Source organism: Thermobia domestica, chromosome 1 (assembly GCF_964235325.1).
Source record: "Thermobia domestica chromosome 1, izTheDome1.hap1.1, whole genome shotgun sequence".
Taxonomy (NCBI): Eukaryota; Metazoa; Arthropoda; class Insecta; order Zygentoma; family Lepismatidae; genus Thermobia; species Thermobia domestica.
The window spans coordinates 84,300,159-84,322,162 of NC_137454.1; the positions used below are offsets into that span (position 1 = coordinate 84,300,159).

Sequence of the window (22,004 nt, forward strand, 5' to 3'; positions counted from 1 at the left end):
GTTATCTTGTCGACTGCCCCGCTCTGGCTCGGCATCGACAACAGTTTAAGTTCCCAGCCGACCTACACTTGCTCCTTGGCGATGACACTCGTTTTATCTCTCGCCTGCTGCTCTTTTTACAGGAACTTCAGATTTTGCATTCGATTTAATTTTAGCTCGTGTGTGGATGTTTATCTTGTATTTTAATTAACTTATTTCTAGTTTTTATTATTGTTGATGTTGTCTTTGATGTATTTTTATGATTAATATATATCTTTGCATGGGTGCAAAAATACCGTGCCGTTGATGCACCCAGACAATATCTTACTCCACTCTACTGTACTTTTTTTTCGTTAAACACTTATAATATTGTAAAATTCCTTCTTTTTGTTTTGATTCGCTTAGAACTGACCTTACGATTTGAAACAAACTGAATTTTTAATATTAGTAGAAACAAACATTTCAATAAATAAAAACACAAGAAAATACTGCTTTTCAATATTTAATAAACAACTTCACTCCATGAAGTTGTCTTATCTACCATGCTGAGATCGAGCAACAACAAAAAAATCTTCAACAATAAACACTCATCATTACAAATATGATACGTCATGAAATTTCAAAAAAACCTCATGTTTTAAGTATCTTTATACTTATATATAAACATCTTTACAATCTTGGTATAATTCACATTCACGCACCACAGCAAAAGTGTACTTGGGAAAAGTTTCATTTGTCATAGCAACCACAATACTCTCTCAATATTTACAATAAATATATTCTGTATATAAATTTAAGTAATTTATTATGCAAAATCCAATAAATATATTTGGCTGTACGTACATATGTATATATTACAATGTCATAATCTTCATTCAATGTTGAGTTAGTAAGTTAATAAAAAATGCCATCTGACGTTTCCTTCTTGGCTGTCTTGCCACATTTTGCCCTTTATTTATACCTGATAGTCAAAAGAGGAGTAGCCCAGAGTTCGCGAAGTAATGGCGTATTGATATAACTGCACTGTGATTTTTCAAATCTACTTTTTAATTTGAGCGTAAATACTGACATTCCCGCAGCACACGATGCTAACTTGCAGCAAATCCTTCAATAACTGAGTACCAAATCATCCCTTCTTTTGCCTTTCAGCTACAGATATAATTTGAATTTTCTTTCTACATAATTCAAGTATGTATAATTACCATTACTTTTTATGCTTCAATAAACTTCTGCTTTTTTTTTTTAAAAAAAAAAATCGACTATTTTGCAATTGGTAGACACGTCGTGGAACTTCATCTAAAATAAAACTGTGCGTATTGTTTACATCAAAAATACGGTCATTCAGCATTCCTTCAAATTTGCCATTCTGGAATCACTTATAAATTTTCATTTCTTAGCTTTTATGTGCACGCATTACAATAAACGTTAATTCACAAACAAAACGTATATATATATATATATATATATATATATATATATATATATATATATATATATATATATATATCGTCTATTTATTAGTTTATCAATAACTCCGAACCATCTGAGTACTTTCCTTTGATGCAGATGACGTAATGCTCTAAGTTACTGAAATTTGAACTGAAGGATGGTTCCTTATTTGGATAAAAGAACACGAAAGGGGAGATCGAGACTTTTGCTGTTAAATATACACTGTATTACACATCCATGACGAACTATACACTTATCACACAAAGCGTACATGGATGTCGTAGCATTAACTGTGAAGTTCACCGAAAATGAACTTCTTAATTGTTATACATAACCATTGCCTCTTAAACTTCCCATTAACGTTTACAACGTAACCTCTCATACAAAACACATAGGATACTTGCTTTTGATCCTACACCCCAATCTAAAGAAACAAATACATTCGAATAATAAAGAATGAAGTCCACATCAGGAGTCTCTTTCAGAAAAAAGTATAATGCTAGTGCAAAGCTGATAATAAATCAAAATTTTTACAATTGTACACACCATAAAATTATGACGAATTAGAGATAACACGTACATTTACAGATGCTTCTTATTATTACTTCAGTATTTCTGTTACATTTACCAATTTTAAAATCATTTGCTGAACTTATAAGTTTTACAAAGTCACTATGACATAAAGCGTATTATGCTTCAGTATCAGCTTGTCTTGCTTCCCTATCTTTTCCCTCGTATTTTCAGTAAGTGAAACTTTTATTATTGCTTGTTCTATATTTCGAATAATAATAATAATAATAATAATAATAATAATAATAATAATAATAATAATAATAATAATAATAATAATAATAATACCCTCAGTCTTTCAATTTTAAAGGTGCTTTATCATCGTTTTATTTACGAAGGTACAAAAATTTTGGTTCTTTCTGCGTATATCACAAATACTCACTGGTAATTTAGATCGAAATTTTAAAATTAAAAACTACGTATGCCACTGGGACCTGAAAAAATCGTACGACAAAGTACGAAAGAACAAAACTGTCATTCACAGCAAATGCTTGAAGTTTTATTTATAAACAGTGTATAATTTCAAAGAAAAAATTAAGTTCATGAGAATACTTATCCTTTAAAGGTGTCTATTGACTAACAAGATGGCAAGCGGAAGAATTTCAACTGCTACGAAAGGGTAACTATAACATCCATAAGCCTACTGACAATTCAATCTTTTACTAAGGTTATTGTTGTTTCGCTTTGGTTAACAGGTTTGTGAATTTTCCCTCTCGTACACATTTCAACAGATTATAATTACTTGCACACAATATTCCATCTTACTGTGTATGAATCAAGGCTGATAGATAAAATATATACATGCTGTTCTTGTAATGTTCAGGCATTTTAACTATGCCTTCTTTAGCCTATTGTCTCCTGTGACAACAGAGAAAAACAGAATACGGGAAGATATGTCCCAAAGCATTACAAGTCTTGATATTTTTATTATTTCGTTGAGCATGAGTCAGTGGAGCATTTCCTTATAGCACATCTCAGGTAACACAGAAATCAAAATATTCTCACAATCTCAACATTCTCGTTATTTTCCCTATACTCTTTCACAGTGAACAGTTTCGAAATCAAAGGAAATATTACCCTGATCTGACAATAAAGGACTCTTACATGACCAGTATATTACAGCTGTATTTGGAATGTATATTTTCTACAATTTCATTATAGTAATATTCAAAATTAATTTTAAACATTTAATGAGAAACAGACATTCAATTCTCTGGATACAATAATTTTGCATGAAATAACTACAAATCCCTCATGAGAACTATTTACATTCAATGGCAACGAATACAAACAACCAAATGAAAATGTAATACTGCCTTGGATCTCGAAATTATTTAAATCTGTTTGTTGGTCTTCCATATGAGAAGATGAACGGTTGAAGTTTTAATTTCCCAACTTCCCTCATTCACACCAGGTGAAAGAATATTTCTTGTATTTGCCCGATGGAACAAACCCCCATCATTAGATTTTCCCAATGCTACCTTTTCAAGAATACCTCTCCCCAAGGGAAAATTTTTCTTAAGAAATAGGATCAGATGATACAAGACAAGTCTACGAAATTAAAATTCTAACCGAGAATGAGACGAGAAATTAGACTCTAAAAAAAGAGTTTTATACAGAAAACGGAAACTACACCTAATACATAATCCCATATTTCATTAAAAGCTTTGTGAGAAGGACCAGCCTTAAGGTAATAAGAATGCTTCTAGTTTAAAACTTAACACTAATTAGTTCATTACAACAAACAAAACAAAAATAAAATTCCCCGAATTAACCATAACAATTCAAAACTAATCACTGTCATGATTACAGTTGACGGCCTAGGAATTCCCTTACATAACAACCTAATGTATTGTCATTTAGTTATATACACACATTATGCTCATTCAATCAGCAACTGTACATCTTAACTTCCATGTTATCTTCGTCAATTAAAAGTACAGCAGATCAGTACAAGAAATACTCATGGAACAAATTTAACTGGTACAAAATTGCAAAGATGTACACCGCAAATTGGGCACTTTCATCGATATTTTTTAAATAACACACTGTTCACCTACCTTTTATTTGCTGGGTCTAAAGTATACGTTTCAATTATCTCACCGTCTCCTTCCTAAGTAACTTTACGTAACTCACAAGAATCTCATAGACAAGAGTTTTATGTTAAATACTCAGGGCTACCGAGGAAAGAGACGGTGACTGCTAGAAAAATAGAGAAGCTTCACAGTACATTTTAATCACAGTAAATAGGTGAGTGAACAACTCATATTTAAGAATTAAATATATATATGTATCAAATAATACCTTTACATAAACATTAATCGTTATTTAAAACAAATGCAATTCTCGTAACTTTTGAGACATATGCAGTAAATATATATACAAGGGTCATCCAGAAAATAAAGATCGTTTAGTTATACAAAATGAAAAACAATATTTGTTGAAAAAAAAACAAACATTCTGTTACATACCTGAAGCTTCCTTCACTTCTCTACATAATCATCACCTTCATTTAAATATTTGTCGTACCTGTTCACGAGCTTCAAAATTCCTATGTCATATTCTTCTGCCGCCAGTTTATTAAGTTAGATGGTCACCGCACTCAAACAAAAGACCGCTCGTGCATTTTCGTCGCGCAGCTGACTCCTCTTTCTCTTTGCGGGGTCAACTGGCTTCCGTAATACCTATGCTCATAATGCTGCAAGTAGAGGTTGCAAGAAGTTGACCTTGTGCAGTTGACTTGGTCAAAATGAACGACGGGATTGAAAATCAGGCAGACTGTGAGGTAAGGAGTCTTATTGGATTTTGAACGCTCAAAAAGTAAAACCGGCAAAAAATTATTGGCAACTGAAAGCAGTATATAGTCATAATGCAATGAATAGAAGAAATGTAAAAAAAATGGTTTGAAATATTCAACAATGGACGAATAAATGTACACAATGAAACTAGATCTGGACTACATCACTCATCAGGGAAGATCTAAAGACTGTAGTGAACAACACAACCTTAAAAGATAGGCGCGTTACTATCGACGAATTGCACACTGTGTTTCCAGATATTTCCCATTCTTTGCTTGATGAAAGTGTCGCAACATCTCAGCTACAACAAAATGTGTGCACGATGGTTTCGCGGCAACTGAGTGACCAACACAAAATTCAAAGAATTGGCTCAGCACTGACATTCTTCACACTATATCACACAAATGGAAACGCCGTCACATTACCCCAAAGAGCAAGCGCCAATCCCTTAAGCACTATCATTCCTCATCGCCCAAAACCCGAGAAAAAAACAGACTGACTCAACACGAAAGGCCACAACAACTCTTTTGGGATCGTAAAGGTGTTTTTTTCGTGGATTTCATGAACGTAAATCGTTATTGTGAGACACTACGAAAATTACGGCAAGGCATCCAAAACATATGAGGAATACTTCTAGAGGAATTGTGCAGCTTCACGATAATGCCAGACCTCACACTGTTGCTGCAACTCAAGAATTCGTGGATCAATACGGACGGGAAATTTTTGATTATCCACCCTATTAGCCCGGACTTTGTTCCTAGTGATTTCCGCCGTTTCCTTAAGCTGAAAGTTTGTTGGTGGGAAACGTTTTGGAAGTGATGAAGAGTTGGAGAATGCAGTTACCACCTGGTTTAATGAACTGGCGGCGTGACCAGATATGACAAATGTTTAGATGTAAGAAGTGATTATGTAGAGAAAATAAGGAAGCTTCCGATATTTTTTTTTCAATAAATATTGTTTTTCATTTTGTATACTAAACGGTCTCTATTTTCTGGATGACCTTCATAAATATATATATCATTAAATATATCAAAGATACTATTTTCTTTTCCCACCCTTTACTAATTTTTAAATGATCACTTTAATATTCATATGTTAGTGTACTTGATTAAAAGAGCGGGGGTTGTCTTGTATAGTTGTACATTTTTATTATTCCAGTTTCTTCACTCGTATATTCTAATATATTTTTTACCAACTAATCCCTTCTTAAAATTTCTCAAGTCTACAATTTCGCAAACATATAAAGTATTATTAATACATAATTGAAGACTTAATGGGCATTACAGATTATGCTCTACACTGACTACTATATACTAAGTAAATACAATTGGTAGTATCAGTAGCTCAACAGCCAAGAAGGAAACATGTGTCTTTTTGTTTAACCCGTTCACAGATGTGTGTTTATGTAAGATTTTAGGAACGCAAATCATTGATATATAATTATGACACTCGTTCCCAACATTCACACAATGCTCTTGACCAGAAATTCACAATTCTGATACGATTTTCCAGTTCGGGTTCTTTTCTTCTACACACAGCACTCATTCACGGACACTCCCCATCAATAGTAGTAAGTTCGGTGGAAGTCCAAGCACTTCCTAACAAACACCCTTTGTCGTTTATAAATATGCAGTAATTTTTGCACTGTTCGTATGTTAACTGGCATGCTCATCACATTTGGACACTTAAACTGATTCACAACCATCAAAATCCTCGAAGGCCGTTATAAACTTTATTGTTCGACGCTTGTTTCAAAATATTTTTTATTGCTGAAAAAAATCGTTAAAAAACAATCAGCATAAAATTTAGTAACATTTAAATTCACTAGTGCAAACAAAATAGTAATTCTTGTCAAAAGATTACTAATTGGTAGTAAACCACATATAAACACAGGGTTCGATTCAAACTCAAAGATAATTTTTATACCCTAGTTATGAAACTCATTTTCAAATTTATATACGTAAATTTCGTCGCAACTGTATGAAGATTTATTTGGGTACGAACTCGGATTCTTTAATCAAAAATTTACTGAAGTAAAAGAAGTTACTTCCTCCATGTCGACTCTGGAATTATTATTTAAATAATTAATCTTTTCCTGACCAGAGTATGCACTTATTTATTAAAAATAAATTATTTCGTAAGTTTCCTTAACATAAAGTTATCTTCCTCAGACGTTAATATGTTTCATTATCGTCTGAGAAATATGACGTTACGTTACGGAAACTGTTAACTTTTAATAAAGAAGTGCATACTCTGGTCAGAAAAATATTAATTATTTAAAAGATGTTATCCCAAATTCTAGACTTGCTTAAAATTAATATTTTAATCTCTAGTTCCCACTCACCAGTAAGATAATTTTCTCAATAGTTTCACAGTAAAGTCGCAATGACTCATTATAGAACAGTTTAGTTTATTCCCTCACTGTACGTTTACATGGCCTGAACCACACAACAATTATCGAGCCTCTACCACTAAGCCAACGTGCCCCACAGGAAAAAACTTCCATTGGATTCTATCCTGGGCAACTCAACTTAATCAATATTTTTATGTGCCCTGGAAATCCTACTCGAGTGAATATGTTAACTGTTACCTCCAAGTTTTGAGCTAGTGGCGTAGATGATCACTAAAAATTAGAAAAATGATTGTTGATGTTCGTGTTTTCCATTAAAAAGGACTAAGTTAATATCATGTAAAGATCTTTGTGAAACTTACGTTGTTCAATTAGTTCTGGCAATTGATGGCAATAGGATTAGTTGGCAAAATCATTCCAGAAAACTAATCATCCGATTAGGATTTCTAGGGCATATAAAAAGATTAGAATTTTTAATCAAGATTATCAAAGCTCATTCTTCAAGTCTTTATTTACTTTAACCTTTTTTCTTAACTCACCCAGACATAAAATAAGAACACATTAATATGAAAATTTTGTGAAAATTAAAAGGTACGTACTACTATGAGCCAAATAAATGACGCGTCTCTTTATTTTGAAGTTTTTTGAAAATATCTCCGTTTTCTTTATATGTTCGAAATTTCGGAAGGTTTCCCCAGCAGAACAGGTTAATAACAAACCCGTTTTTAATATTTGTGTTAGATATTAGCTTAAAATAAATAAATTAGAAGCAAAACGCATTAAATCGATAGAAATCTCGAGAATTACCAACTCTGCTAAAGTGGGAAATTTTCAAGAATGCGAGGGAATCCTGCAGTTCAACACGAAGCAGCGATATCTATGTCATTGAGAGAAATGTGGATTAGATCTACAAACTAAACTTTTAACGAAATATTTCTAATATGTCTTATTACGTGCATTATCTGCAAACTCCAAATATATGAATATATGCCAAGTATTAACGTAAAGATAGAGCAAATAGTGGAAATTATCTATGGAAAAGGACGAATTGGTAGCACGATCGTAATGAAAAATCGTCTTTACCGGAACAGGCTCAGTTCACGTAAGAAAACAAATAGCTCAGTTAGTTAAAGCAACTAGTGTGTATGCCAAAGATAGTGGGTTCGGTCCCCATGGAAGTGCTGTTGTCATTTTTATCACTATGGTTATTTTATTTATTTTATTTTATTTTTATTTATTTATTATTTTTTTTTTTTATGTGGGAAAGAATCAAATTGTAACATATGTGTAAAATTTATAGCGATACCATAAAAAGAAGAAAATGTCGTTGTCGCACTTGCATTAACTAACAAAATGGCCAATGGAACTCGGAGGTTCAATGACGCGTTCACAAAAGCTCTCCACTGACTTCTATCCTTGGCTAACTACATCGAGTTTCTACTTTGTATTCCTATCTCTGCGAGATCCATTTTAATATTGTCCTCCCATCTGCGCCTAGGTCTTCCTAATGGTCGTTTCCCGATTGGTCTTCCAGTCAAGACTTTGAAAGCGTTTCTACTTTCTTCCATTCTAGCTACATGACCCGCCCACCTAAGCCTCCTAGACTTGACGACCCTAACAATGTTGGGTAAACCATATAAATTATGTAGTTCCTCGTTGTGAAGTTTCCGCCATTCCCTATTCCCGTTCCTCTTGGGTCCGAATATTCGTCTCAAGATCTTGTTCTCAAATACTTTCAGTCTATGTTCTTCCCTCAGAGTAAGTGACCATGTTTCGCAACCATACAGAACAACAGGCATGATTATCGTTTTGTATATTTTAAGCTTCAAATTCCTCGACAGAATTCGCGGCGATAAGAGATTTTGAACCGAATAGTAACACGAATTCCCTGCTTTTAGTCGACATTTAATTTCTCCGTGAATATGATTAATTTCTCGCACTTGCATTAGCATCCCTAATTTTGTTTGCAAACAGTTTCGTAATTATTTCCCCTGTGCTCACTGCTCATTATATGCTCGCTGGCGCATAACGAATGTTTCCCAGTAAATGATAATTCTAATTTGGAGGATTTTATAAAGTTTCACAATATTTTTCACTAGATAGTCTTCTATCTACGTGTTTGGATATTTTGATAACAGATTTCCCTATTAAATGTTTAATTTTCCCTAGATGTTTAATTACGGAAAAGTTTTACAATGTATTTGTATTGAATTGAAATTGTTTTGAATTTACTACATAAAGTAAGTAGCCCGAAGGAGGAAAACTCAAGTAACTGATATTCTACGTAAAAGCAACCTATTGTAGAATGATGATGCTTCTTACCTTCAGCACATAATCTTTACGTTAGAGAGTCAGACAGAGAAAAATTCTGGTTTTTCCTCCCCTATGACCACCCATCTTAAACCTCTATACATACTATTGTTCGTCTCACAAAATTTCGGTGCTCCAAAAACATTCATTAATAATAATAATAATAATAATAATAATAATAATAATAATAATAATAATAATAATAATAATAATAATAATAATCCTAAATATGCCATCCTTACATAATGTAAGGATATCTTAGTTTCTTAGTTTAAATCTTAAATATCTTAGTTTAAAATGCTTTCTTTAGTAATTGTTTGAGTAACCATGTAGGAGGGGGTACGACGTTTTATTTTGCCCCTCTTATTTCAGTACCCTTCCAAGAGAAAGTAATTTCTGATAAGCAGGGCAGACAAAATGAATAAGATATATTTACAGCATTCTCTCCCCTTTCATGATTGGAATATTTTTTATTACATTTTTAACATTATAACATTTTTTATTCTACCAAAGATGGCCCTGTGCGGTTAGGGGTAGGTAACTAAAGAAATACCTAATATATAGCGCCCCTTGATTGTAATATTACCACTTCTTTATTTGTAAGAGGGAGCCCCTACACAATCAAGGGTAACAAAAAGAATAGGAAAAGTGTCTATTGATTCCAGTGGCGGATCCAGCACGAACTTCTGGGGGGGGTGGGGAAGTGAAAGATTCTTTTGATGATGTGAAGCTGTCACAAATGACCACATAACTAAACTAAACAATAGTGGGGTGAACCGGAACTCAGTCAGTTTAAATTGATGTAAAAATTTAATTTTTGGCTTCATATTAGAGTTTTGGTTTCAAATGAGAATTTCAGTCCAAGTGGTCAATGATTAAATCTCGTAGGGCTCTTCAGTGTAGGCTAATACGGCCCCCTTATGAGAAAAGGCAAAAATATTAACATGTTTATAACTTTTGAATTTTTCGTCTATTTTAAAGAAATATTTTGCTTCGTATTAAAGTGTTGGTATCTCGCAGAGATTGGAATACAAAGTAGAAACTGGATGAAGTTAGCTACGGATAGAAGTCAGTGGAGAGCTTTTGTGAACCCGGCATTGAACCTCCGGGTTCCATAGGCCATAGAGTTAGTTTTATTAAAGTGTTGGTTCCAAATGACAATTTCAGTCCGAGTGGGCACTGATCAAATTTCGGGGAAAGGGGGGGGGGTTCTTCAGTATAGGGAGCTACGGCTATGGGAAAAGGCAAAAATATGAAAATGCTTATAACTTTCAAATTTTTCGTCTATTTTAAAGAAATTATTGGCTTCATATTAAAGACTTGGCTTCAAACGACAATTTCAGTCCGTGTGGACAATGATCAAATCTCGGAGGGCTCTTCGGTGTAGGGGTTTCACGTAGTTGATATTGCAAAATTGTTTTGTATACATGAGTGGAAACTTGCACCATTTGGTTACTTTAACCTCTCATATTTTGCAGATTAAAATGCAAGCAATAGTTACTTCGCAAAGCTAAAAGATGGCACTTACTAGTTTCATTAAAATGAAATGTCTTTTATGAGAAGTTGTCATGGAGCGGACGAACGAACAGGCACCCAAACGTTGGTTGAGTCGAACGGTTGAAACTCGTTAAGCTCGGAGCTCCTCCGTGGCTAAGCAGTTAGCGTACGCGACTTTGGCGTGGGAGATTCGGGTTCGATTCCCGGCGGGAACTCATGTGGTTCGGATTCCACGTTAATCAGTAGGTTCACGTCTCATATAGCCTCGCTGCTGAACAGGACGTTAAACTCAAAATCAACGCGTTAAGCTTGCTTCAATTATTATTATTATTATTTTTTTTTATTATTATTATTATTACTATTAACAATAATAATAATAATAATAATAATAATAATAATAAAGCATTCACCTTTGGTGCATGGGGTCCGTGGCTCGATTCCACTTCGCGCCAAGTGAAATTTGAGGTGGACAAATACCTTGTGCATGGGTATGGGTTTTCTTGGGGTTTTCCACTTTCCTCCCACTTTCTTCATTCCACAATTTCATTCATCATCATTCTCCCTTAGCGTAGGTGCATATTCGTGCAACGTTAAACTAGATATTGCATTTAATTTTAATTTCAATAATAAAAATAAAAATTAATTCAACTGAAAGGACTGTAATTTATTGTTGAGTTGAGTTGATTTTAGTTTAGCGTCCCTTTCAGCAGCGAGGCTATATGAGACGTGGACCTACTGATTAACGTGGAATCCGAACCACATGAGCTCCCGCCGGGAATCGAACCCGGGTCTCCCACGAACTGACTGTAATTTATATTGACAGCAATTATCATAAATATGCAATCATCATAAAAACAATGCTTTGAGTCGAAAGATAATTCTTCCCAAGTGTTAACGAATGCGCACGAGATAAAACATGTCTCGAGAAAGACGAGACGCGCTTTGTGACATCCAAGATAAGACGAGACAAATGTTTTGGACACGAGATAGCTTGTAAAATGTCTCGTCTTGTCTGGAATGTCTCGAAAACAAAAGTCTAAGTTTTAAAATTATTTTTCAAGATTATTCTCTCAGAATAGCTCTCTGCCTTAAAATTAATAACGGCATTTGTGATTAAAAAAGATAAACAATGCCTAAAGTTAATAGTTAACTTTTCGAAAAGAAGCTTCATTAAGGGTGAACCTGAAAGATGTCTACAAACTTTGGGAGATGATTCGTGACATCAAAAGGAGACAAATGGTCCTCTTGTAGTTTTCGAATTTAGCTTCGTTGTCGAGATACAGGGTTGCCAACTGGTCGTGTTTGACAAACTCACTGGGAATAAATTCAACTCCAAGAATAAACTACTAGTCATATATTTTTCAGGTCAATTGACTTATACCATGTTGTAAGGTTAAATATTTATTTATGAAGTGTGTACAAAATTTGCCAGAGTCTTTTCTGAGAAAATCGTCGAGAAAAAGTCACCTCCAAGAATAAACTACCTCTCGTAAATTTTTCTAAGAGAAATATCTGATACTGCAATATAGGGTTGTTAATTAAATATTGATTAATGAAAAATAAACAAAATTGTTAAAACCATTTTTGAGAAAATAGCTTTTCTCGATTTTCGGCTGTTGGTAAACCACACTTATTTTAGGTGGTAGGAAAAAAATTGGAAAATCTCCTGTAGGAATACTATGTAAACCCTAAGTTTAAAATTTGGTGTAGATACGTTGAACGGTATGGCCTCTAGGCGAGTGCATAGAAAAGTGTACCGAACGGACGGATCGGAAGGACGGGTGTCGAAAAGTCGCATTTTCGGTATGAAACATGTAAATCCGTTGAAATCTGAATTTGATATATTATTTTCACAATCACTATATTTTCTTCTCTCTTTTGTCGCTCGAAAAAGAAAAGCCTTAGTTTACCACAAAAAGCTAGGGAGTTTACCAAAAAATATTCAGTTACAGGGCCACCGCACTAAACTTTTTAAATTCAATTTCTTAACTGTGTTAGGCCGCAGTTGTTACTGAAGTGTGCATTTGGCTAATACGAATAAAATTAGCGTATTATTCAAATACATCAAATGTCAGATTATCGAATAAAAAATTTCGATTGAAGAAAATCCACACTACAAAACTAACTCACACTTTGAGCACATTTTCATTAGACATATAATATACCAATTAATGCAATCATTGTTTATGAAATATGAAAAAAAAATCAAATGAGTCATTTTTGAGAAAGTCGTTCAAAAAGAACACGTCAGGAGTAACCTACCTCTTGTGAATTGTTTCGAACAATGAGTTAAGATATACTTTTTGTTATTAATGAAATATTTATTTGCGAAATTTGAACAAAATCGCCTGTCGTTCGAGAAAATAGTCGGGAAAAAACCTTGACCCCCAAAATAAACTATCCGTTGTAATTGTTTTTCATAGAAATGACATACTAAAATATAGGGTTATTAATGAAATACTTATTTATGAATTATCAATAAAATTGCCCGAGTAATTTTTGAGAAAATCGTGAGGGAAAAATAACTCCCCGAATAAACTATCTCTTGAGGATTCTTTCAGGGTAAGCGAGTTATTCCACATTATTAGGTTTTTAATGAAATATTTATTTCTGAGTACGAACAAAATTGCTTGACTCATTTTTGAGAAAACTGTGGAGGAAAAACACCCCCAAGAGTAAACTACACCTCGCATATTTTTTTCAGGACAAACGAGTTTTGCCATATTGTTCGGTTATTAACGAAATATTTATTCTTGCAATATGAATAAACTCTTTTGAGTCGTTTTTGAGAAAATCGCCCAGACAACACACTCCACCAAAAATAAACTACCCCTCGCATTTTTTTAGGACAAACGAGTTATGCCATATTGTTAAGTTATTAATGAAATATTTATTTATAAAATATGAACGAAAACACTTGAGTCCATTTTGAGAAAATCACTGAGAAAAAACTCACCCCTTAGTATAAACTACCCCTTGTAGATTTTTCTCAGATAAATGCCTTATACCGCAAAATAGGGTTGCTAATTAAATATTGATTTATAAAAAAAAGAAAGAAAAAATGAAATGAAATCTAAGTTTTACGTCCCACGGGGAAAAGAAAGAAAACAAGACCGTTAGAAATATCTTTTTTTCTATTTTCATCATACAGGAAACTACCCTTGTTTTGGGAGTAGGAGGGAAATAAAAAAACTATAGAAAATACTATGAAAATCTTAAACTAAAATTTGGTGCAGATAAGTTGAACGTACCGCCTCTAGGCGAGTGCACAGAAAAGTGTAGCGAACGGACGAACGAACAGATGGACATGTATCGAAAAATAACTTTTTCGGCGTTAGGAGCTATAAGTTAATACGTGTAAATTCGTTGAAATCTCAAATTTGATTTTTTTCGAACACCATACTTTCTTCTCTCATTTGTCACTTCAAAGTAAAAGGAACTCAGAACTACAGATAAGAGACACCTACTTTTACACATAGACATTTATTGATTTAAAACTGTTTTAGTTTGTGTCATTTCACTTCCATGATTGGCAGATAGGAATACTGAACAGAACTCCACAGAAATGCATGCTGAACTTACGTTTATAGCTACCCTTTGGTGATTTGCCCTCAAGGTCAATCGAGTGGTAATTCAGTTCCGTGTCTGTTCTTAAGCCATGTTCGTATTACTTCGAACAGTTTTGATAATGAAAAGCATGCCTCGTAATATAACAGACTTCTTTCGCGTAAGAAATCGAAACTCAGTTGGTCAGAGCAACTAGTCTGTACGAATTAGGTTGTTAGTTCGAGCCCAGTATGAGTAAGGGTTTTTATTACTATTGTTTTTATCTTTTTTATGTGAGGAAAAATCAAATTGTGGCATTGCGATATTAAATGTATTTGGTTAGGTAACTTTGTCTTAGCTAAACTTTAAACATCAGTAACCGTCGAAATTATTTCACTAACCGATCACTTACTGAACATTTCAAACACGTGAAACCAGTGGCATAACATGAAGCTTAACCTCTCCTCCGCAGTCCTTAGTTATGCGTCCGTACTTTCAGGGGTGGACCAAGGGCCGAGCGACTGCCCGGGGCGCCAGAGAAAGAGGGACGCCAAAACGAGACTCAAAAAGTAAATTTTATGTGTTTTCTACTGATGTTTTTGGTTATATTCTTGTAAAGTAGTGGCAATTACATGATCTTTTTCCATTTCACCATGGAAGAAGAGTTTCATAATATTAAGGGGGCTGTATCGAAAAATGGAGAGAGGGCATGTAGAATAAAGAGTGGCGGGGAAGTAAGTATTGTTTCTTTGCTTCAGTTTAGCGTTCTAAGGTTATGCCTTAATGGCCAGGAGAGATGTGGATACTAATTATAGTGGAATCCGAACCACTTTTGTCGTTCAACAGTAATCCACCGGGAATTGGACCCGGCACCACAGAAGGCAGGCGTGCTTGCCACTAGACCAAGCGGGGGGAAGGGGGGAGTTCGTATTGTTTATAGCGGGCCATATTCTTTGTGAAATTTTCCTAGGTAATGAATTTCTTTTTGAAAAATGGGTTTAAAATATTAAAAACAATATAAAATGTAAAATATAGGCTAGTACTAGGGGGAGGGCGCCAAAAAGTCACTTTGCCCGTGTGAAAATTTGGCCTGGTCCGCCCCTGCGTACTTTCTGTATATTTTTTGGTCTTGCGGCTTGTGCGATCCCCACGCAACAGGGTTGCGGGGGCGCTATTTACGCCTATGTTTCGAACGTAATTCAATAACTGCTTAAGAAATTCTACCATCAGCGTGGAAACGGGAATATATATTTTTCTAATAGTCCCATAGAACTTTCACTCAGATCGCCAGATGCAATTTTTCAGAGTGTGCTCTGGCTAAGTAGAAGGAAGATCTGATGTTTCCTAAGTAAGTTCCTTTCAGAAAGTTTACTATTTCTTTAACGGTGATGTAAATAAACATACTCATTGTTATTAGCCCGACACCGAACCATCCTGGACAAATCCCTCTAGAACAATGATCGGCAAAAGTTTTTTCTGTCTAATTTTATAAGCGACTCAAGGGTGAAACACTTGTTAACGAAAGCAATGTTGTGTATATACTGCCTTGTTTCTGACAAAATATAAAGTGCTTTGTAATCTTTAGACACTTTCCCTATTCTTTTTGTCACCCTTGGTTGTGTAGGGCCGCTAAAGAAGAGGTAATGTTACAGTCAAGGGGCGCTATAAATATATTAGGTATTTCTTTTGTTACCTAACCATAACGGCCTAGGGTCGTCTTCGGTAGAATAAAAAATGCTACGTGATATTCCATTCACGAAGGAGGAATGGATGCTGTAAATATATTTCTTATTTATTTTGTCTGCCCTGCTTCTCAGAAATTATATACTTTCTGTTGGAGGGTGCTGAAAAGAGAGGGGGGAAATAAAACGTCGTGCCCCCTCATATATTTTAAATTTTGTGACGTGGTTGCTCAAATTATTACTAAAGAAAGCACTTTAAACTAAGATATCTCAAGTTACTACATTATGTAGGGGTGGCATATTCAGGAATAATAATAATAATAATAATAATAATAAATATGAATGTTTTTGGAGAGCCGAAATTATGTGACACGAATCATTACATGTAGAGCTTTAAGATGAGTGGTCATAGGGGAGGAAAAAACAGGATTTTACTCTGTCTGACTCTCTAACGTAAAGATTATGTGCTGAAGGTAAGAAGCATCATCATTCTACAATAGGTTGCTTTTACGTAGAATATCAAGTACTTTAGTTCTTCTCCTTCGGGCAACTTTCCTCATGTAGTAAATTCAAAACACTTTCAATTTAAGACAAATATTTATAGGGAAAATAAACATTTATTAGGGAAATCTGTTATCAAAAAAAATATCCAAACACGTAGATAGAAGACTATCTAGTGATAAACATTGTGAAACTTTATAAAATTCTCCAAGTTAGAATGAACATTTACTAAAAAACATTCGTTATGCATCAGTGAGCATGTAGTGAGCAGTGAGCACAGGGGAAATAATTACGAAATTGTTTGCAAACAAAAATTAGAGACACTAATGCAAATGCGACAACGATATTTTCTCTTTTTTTGGTATCGTCATGAGTTTTACACGTATGTTACAATTTGATTCTTTCAAAAATAAAAAATAAATTAAAAAAAACCATAGTGATAAAAATGACAACAGCACTTCCATGGGGTTCGAACCCACTACCTTTGGCATACAGACTAGTCGCTTTAACTAACCGAGCTATTTGTTTTCTTACGTGAACTGAACCTGTTCTACAGTAAAGACGATTTTTCATTACGATTGTGCTAACAATTCGTTCTTTTCCATAGGCAATTTCCACTATTTGCTCTAACTATACGTTAATACTTAGCATAGATTCATATATTTGGAGTTCGCTGATAATGCATATAATAAGACATATTAGAAATATTTCGTTAAAATTTTCGTTTGTAGATTTAATCCACATTTCTCTCAATGACATAGATGTCGCTGCTTCGTGTTGAACTGCAGAATTTCCTCACGTTCTTGAAAATTTCCCACTTTAGCAGAGTTGGTAATTCTCGAGATTTCTATCGATTTAATGTTTTTTGCTTCTAATTTATTTATTTTAAGTTAATATCTAACACAAATATTAAAAACGGGTTTGTTATTAACCTGTCCTGCTGGGGAAACCTTCCGAAATTTCGAACATATAAAGAAAACGGAGATATTTTCAAAAAACTTCAAAATAAAGAGACGCGTCATTTATTTTGCTCATAGTAGTGCAAGGAAGGTGTAGTGAAACAGTATGTTAAACAAGGTTAAGACCGGGGAAACGGAAAGAATGCTTAAAAATTAAATGAAATATCTGACAAGAAACCGACATGAACGTGTCATCCGGACACCCGAATCAAACTTCGTTTATTCGATAAACATAATAAAGATATGTTAATACACAAAAAATTAGGTGCCATGGACGTGGAGTTAAGTCCCTGGGGCCCATTAACCCTGTTAGTATAAAGAAAATCGTACACTCGAAGTTGAAAATCATGGTTTATAGTTCATTCTTTTCAGCATGAAACAAGCTTTCCAGGGTGCTATGTATTGGGGCCCATAACGTACTTGAAGAGGGAAAATTGGGAGGATGTAGGGAAAATTCTCAACAAAAATCCTCCCATCAACATTGGACCCCTCTGGAGTGGCCCCGGGTAAAAGCACACAATCCAAATGTATCTCGAAAAATACTATAAGGGATAAGAAATGAGTATACCAAGTTTTGTTTTGATAGATGGAATAGGTACGAGGGGAAAGAATCTATACCACTAATGTGCTATGTATATACAAAACCGAATATATGACTTGACCTATAAAGAGAACATAATATAAAAAATATAAAAGCAGTACTATTTATCCTGATATCAAGATTTGTACCACATTCTCTGTAAAATGAAGCAAGCGTTTTAAAAAGCAACCGTGCTACAGTTGTATTGGGATAAACCCACGTTATCTACCAACACCCCCACCATGCCCTTTTGTTCTCTATTCCGTTCTTACTGTGTCATACTATATCTTCTCCCGTTTTAAGGATATACCTCCTATCCGTATATCTCATAATATTTTTCAATATATATTTTAATTATATACCCTTACAAGTGTGCGACTTACCACGAAGAATGAAGGGGAAATTCCCTTCTGAAAAATTGGACGTCTCCCATAAATTTTGAACTTCCCCATGTTAAGTGTCTCGGATATGTACTTTATTCCCCCTTAAAATGTCCTTTTAATTCGCACACTGACTCCTACAGGCTACGGTGTCGCTTTAGAGGACACAGAACTTCATAACAGTCGGAGTCGGAAATATCGGAAGATTTGTGATAACTATTGAAACGCTTGCTTCATTTTACAGATAATATGGTACAATTCTTGATATAAGGATAAATAGTACTGCGTTTATATTTTTTATATTATGTTCTCTTTATAGGTCAGGTCATAGGATCGATTTTATATGTACAGAGCGTATTGGTATACAATCTTTCCCCTCATACCTATTCCGTCTATGAAAACAAAACTTGGTACACTCATTTCTTATCCCTTATAGAATTTTTCGAGATACATTTGGATTGTATGCTTTTACCCGGAGCCACTCCAGAGGGGTCCAAAGTTGATGACAGGAATTTTTGGAGGGAATTTTCCCTACATTCTTCCAAGTTTTCCTGCTCAAGTACGTTATGGGCCCCAATATATAGCACCTCTGAAAAGCGTATTTCATGCTGAAGAGAATGAACTATAAACCATGATTTTCCAATGAACAGTGTTGATGCAATAGATATTTCACTGCGAGTCTACGAATTTCTTCATACTAACAGGGTTAATGGGCCCCCAGGGACTTCCTCCGTTGCCCATGACACCTAATTTTTTGCGAATGAACATATCTTTGTTATGTTTATCGAAAGGATTAGTTTAGATTCGGATATCCGGATGGCACGTTCATGTCCGTTCCCTGTGAATTCTACGTTCTACGGTTATGCCCTACAGATTAGAGACAGTAATGAGAATGAACGAACGCAATGGTGGAATGAATAAAGTGAGAAGAAACTGAAGAACTCCCGAGAATCCCCACACATGGTTTTTGTCCACCACAAAGCCCATTTGGCGCGAGCTGGGATCGAACCAGACCTCACGCACCAAAGGTGAAGGATCTACCAGTCAACCACCAGGGCCCTCGTGGTGGTGGGATGTTCCAAGAATATGAATGAAAATGTGACTTCCCATCTCAGAGATATAGTACAGTATATACACTAAATTCTTCCAGCAATATATTCTTACCTTCCTTATCTTCGTTTGATATCTCTCCTCTTGGAAATTCTACATCGAATGTTATAATTAGAGTCCCATACAGATTGTTATTATCGTAATTAGGCATTCCTTCTCCTTTCTTTCGTATCCGTGCCCCGGGCCATGTCACTTTATCTCGATTGATATTCACTTTATGTCCATCTAAATGTTCAATCTCCATATTAAATCCAACTAAAGCATCCTGCAAGGAGATAGTAACATTCGTATACAAATCGTCCCCCCTTCTTTCAAATACTTGATGAGGCAATGTTTTAATTTTAAATATTAAATCTCCCGGTTCGCCATCTATATGGGGTTCACCTTCAGCAACAAACCTCTGCTCCTGACCATCTTTCATTCCTGGTTCCACTTCTATCTCAAGAACACGCTCCTCATTCACTAACCTGAAGAAAGAAAAAAAAAATTAACACATTAAAATGTGACGTGTAAACTCTTAACTTAATTTGTACTTAAACGCTCATTAACTATTCTTTCAACGGCTGATCGAATATCTACCTCGATCTCGCATATATCTCTTCTGTGCAATTTTGGCAGGCTTAAAAAAGCAAAGACAACTCATCATTACTCTCACTAATTCCGCTGATTAAATAAACTTTTTTCTTTTCTCCAGTGTGTTCGTAAATGTTTTCCGTTATCGTTTTCCAATTATACATTTGAGATATAAACACTCTATAATTTGAATCAGATGTGAAATTAAAATAGTAGTGCTATCAGTAGATGATGTATCAATTAATTAATTCTTATCTTGAAAACTCAATATAAAAATAGTAACGTGAAAGATCTGACTGCCATTAGAAACTGAAGAGATGTTCTTCAATTGGTATGGAAGCGTGCTCATTATATTTTACTAATCATTTTACCCCTGAATTCAATTCTAAACTTTCCCTTCTCTTAGGAAACCTTGATTACAAAGACCAGAAATCGTTAAGTGCAGCTTCTAGTTACTGGTTCACTTTGTTTGTATTAGATTTAGAAAAGAGGTTATTTGTTCAAGATTGGCTGCTTGAATAAATTTACTAAACATATATGGTTAGGCTGAGAGCAGTTTTGGAATAAACAACCCTGACATACAGGTACCATAAAATCAATAAATTAATCGATCTATATTCCCAAGATTGAAAATTGCAGCAAGTTATAATTACAGTACGGACCACAGAAAAACAACACCGAACCTGCCCTCCAGTAAACCTTTGGACCAAAATGTCATCCAACACTAGAATTATCGGCAAGTAAATTATACAAAAACTACCAAAGGGGTTATTTTTAAACTTGATCTTTCGAATCTACGATTGGAAACTAATATGAATTTTCATTTTTAGATAGCCTTAGGACTATGTATTATATCAATATAATATATATTTACTTTCTGATTTATTATACATGCATTATACGGGTACAAGTTTCAAGAACATATCTATATCTTGAATATAGTCTACATTGAAGCGCATACATAGGTATAAAATTCAGTGCGAGTGATCTTTTAAAAAATCCAGTTTTTCTTTCTGAAATTAAGAATGTGATACCAGAATAGTAACATTGGCTCGCACTTGTGATGTTTTACAAAAAACCAAAAACCACCATACTGAGAGGACTTTTTATTTATGACAGATGCAGCACGCGATATACATTGTACTTTGAAACCACTTTCATATATGATTCACAAACCAATTTGCATCGAAAACATTAGTCCAGACTTTTGTATACTCTACACTCCATATATGATAGTTCTGTCTTTTTCTAGTGCAAATTGGTACTAATGCTAATAAAACTTCTTATAAACGAGCTGTAAGGGCTTTGACGTCTTTTCTTACACGCCTTGACAGTATTTATGAGCCATCTGATCTACAATATCTATTCCAACTTTGTTTATTGTGATACAAAATCGTTACGTGTTTTTTTTCTTTTGGAGGTCACTCATAATCAGTATTTCAGTTTGAAAGGGTCATAATACCAGTAGTTCTTTTTTCTTAACATTGGTATGCTGTACGTCTGATGTCATCCACGGTTTTGAGTCATTTATGGTATATAATTACTTAGTATGGAAACGTATATAAGTTGAAATATCCTTGTGTTGCTTCGAATAGTACCGAACTTACTTATTCGGTTATCTTTTTTAGTTTTCTAGCAAGGTGCAGAGATAAGAAGTTATCACATTTCACATGTAGTCTGGAGTGTAAGATAGGTTTCATAAGTATAGAAAGACATATCT

The 22,004-nt window shown here is 34.4% G+C and overlaps 1 protein-coding gene across 1 annotated transcript in view; it reads right to left on the reverse strand.

The window, feature by feature from the left end:
* Nucleotides 1–465: 465 nt before the first annotated feature.
* The window catches only part of shv (DnaJ heat shock protein family member shriveled), a 51,199-nt gene continuing 29,660 nt past the window's right edge, over nucleotides 466–22,004 (reverse strand). Inside the window, exons 4-5 of the mRNA XM_081760367.1 lie at nucleotides 19,766–20,178; nucleotides 466–6,565 (exon numbers count right to left, since the gene is read on the reverse strand). Of these exons, the coding sequence (XP_081616493.1) occupies nucleotides 6,501–6,565; nucleotides 19,766–20,178 (478 nt within the window). The 3' untranslated portion in view covers nucleotides 466–6,500. The remainder of the gene's footprint in view (nucleotides 6,566–19,765; nucleotides 20,179–22,004) is intronic.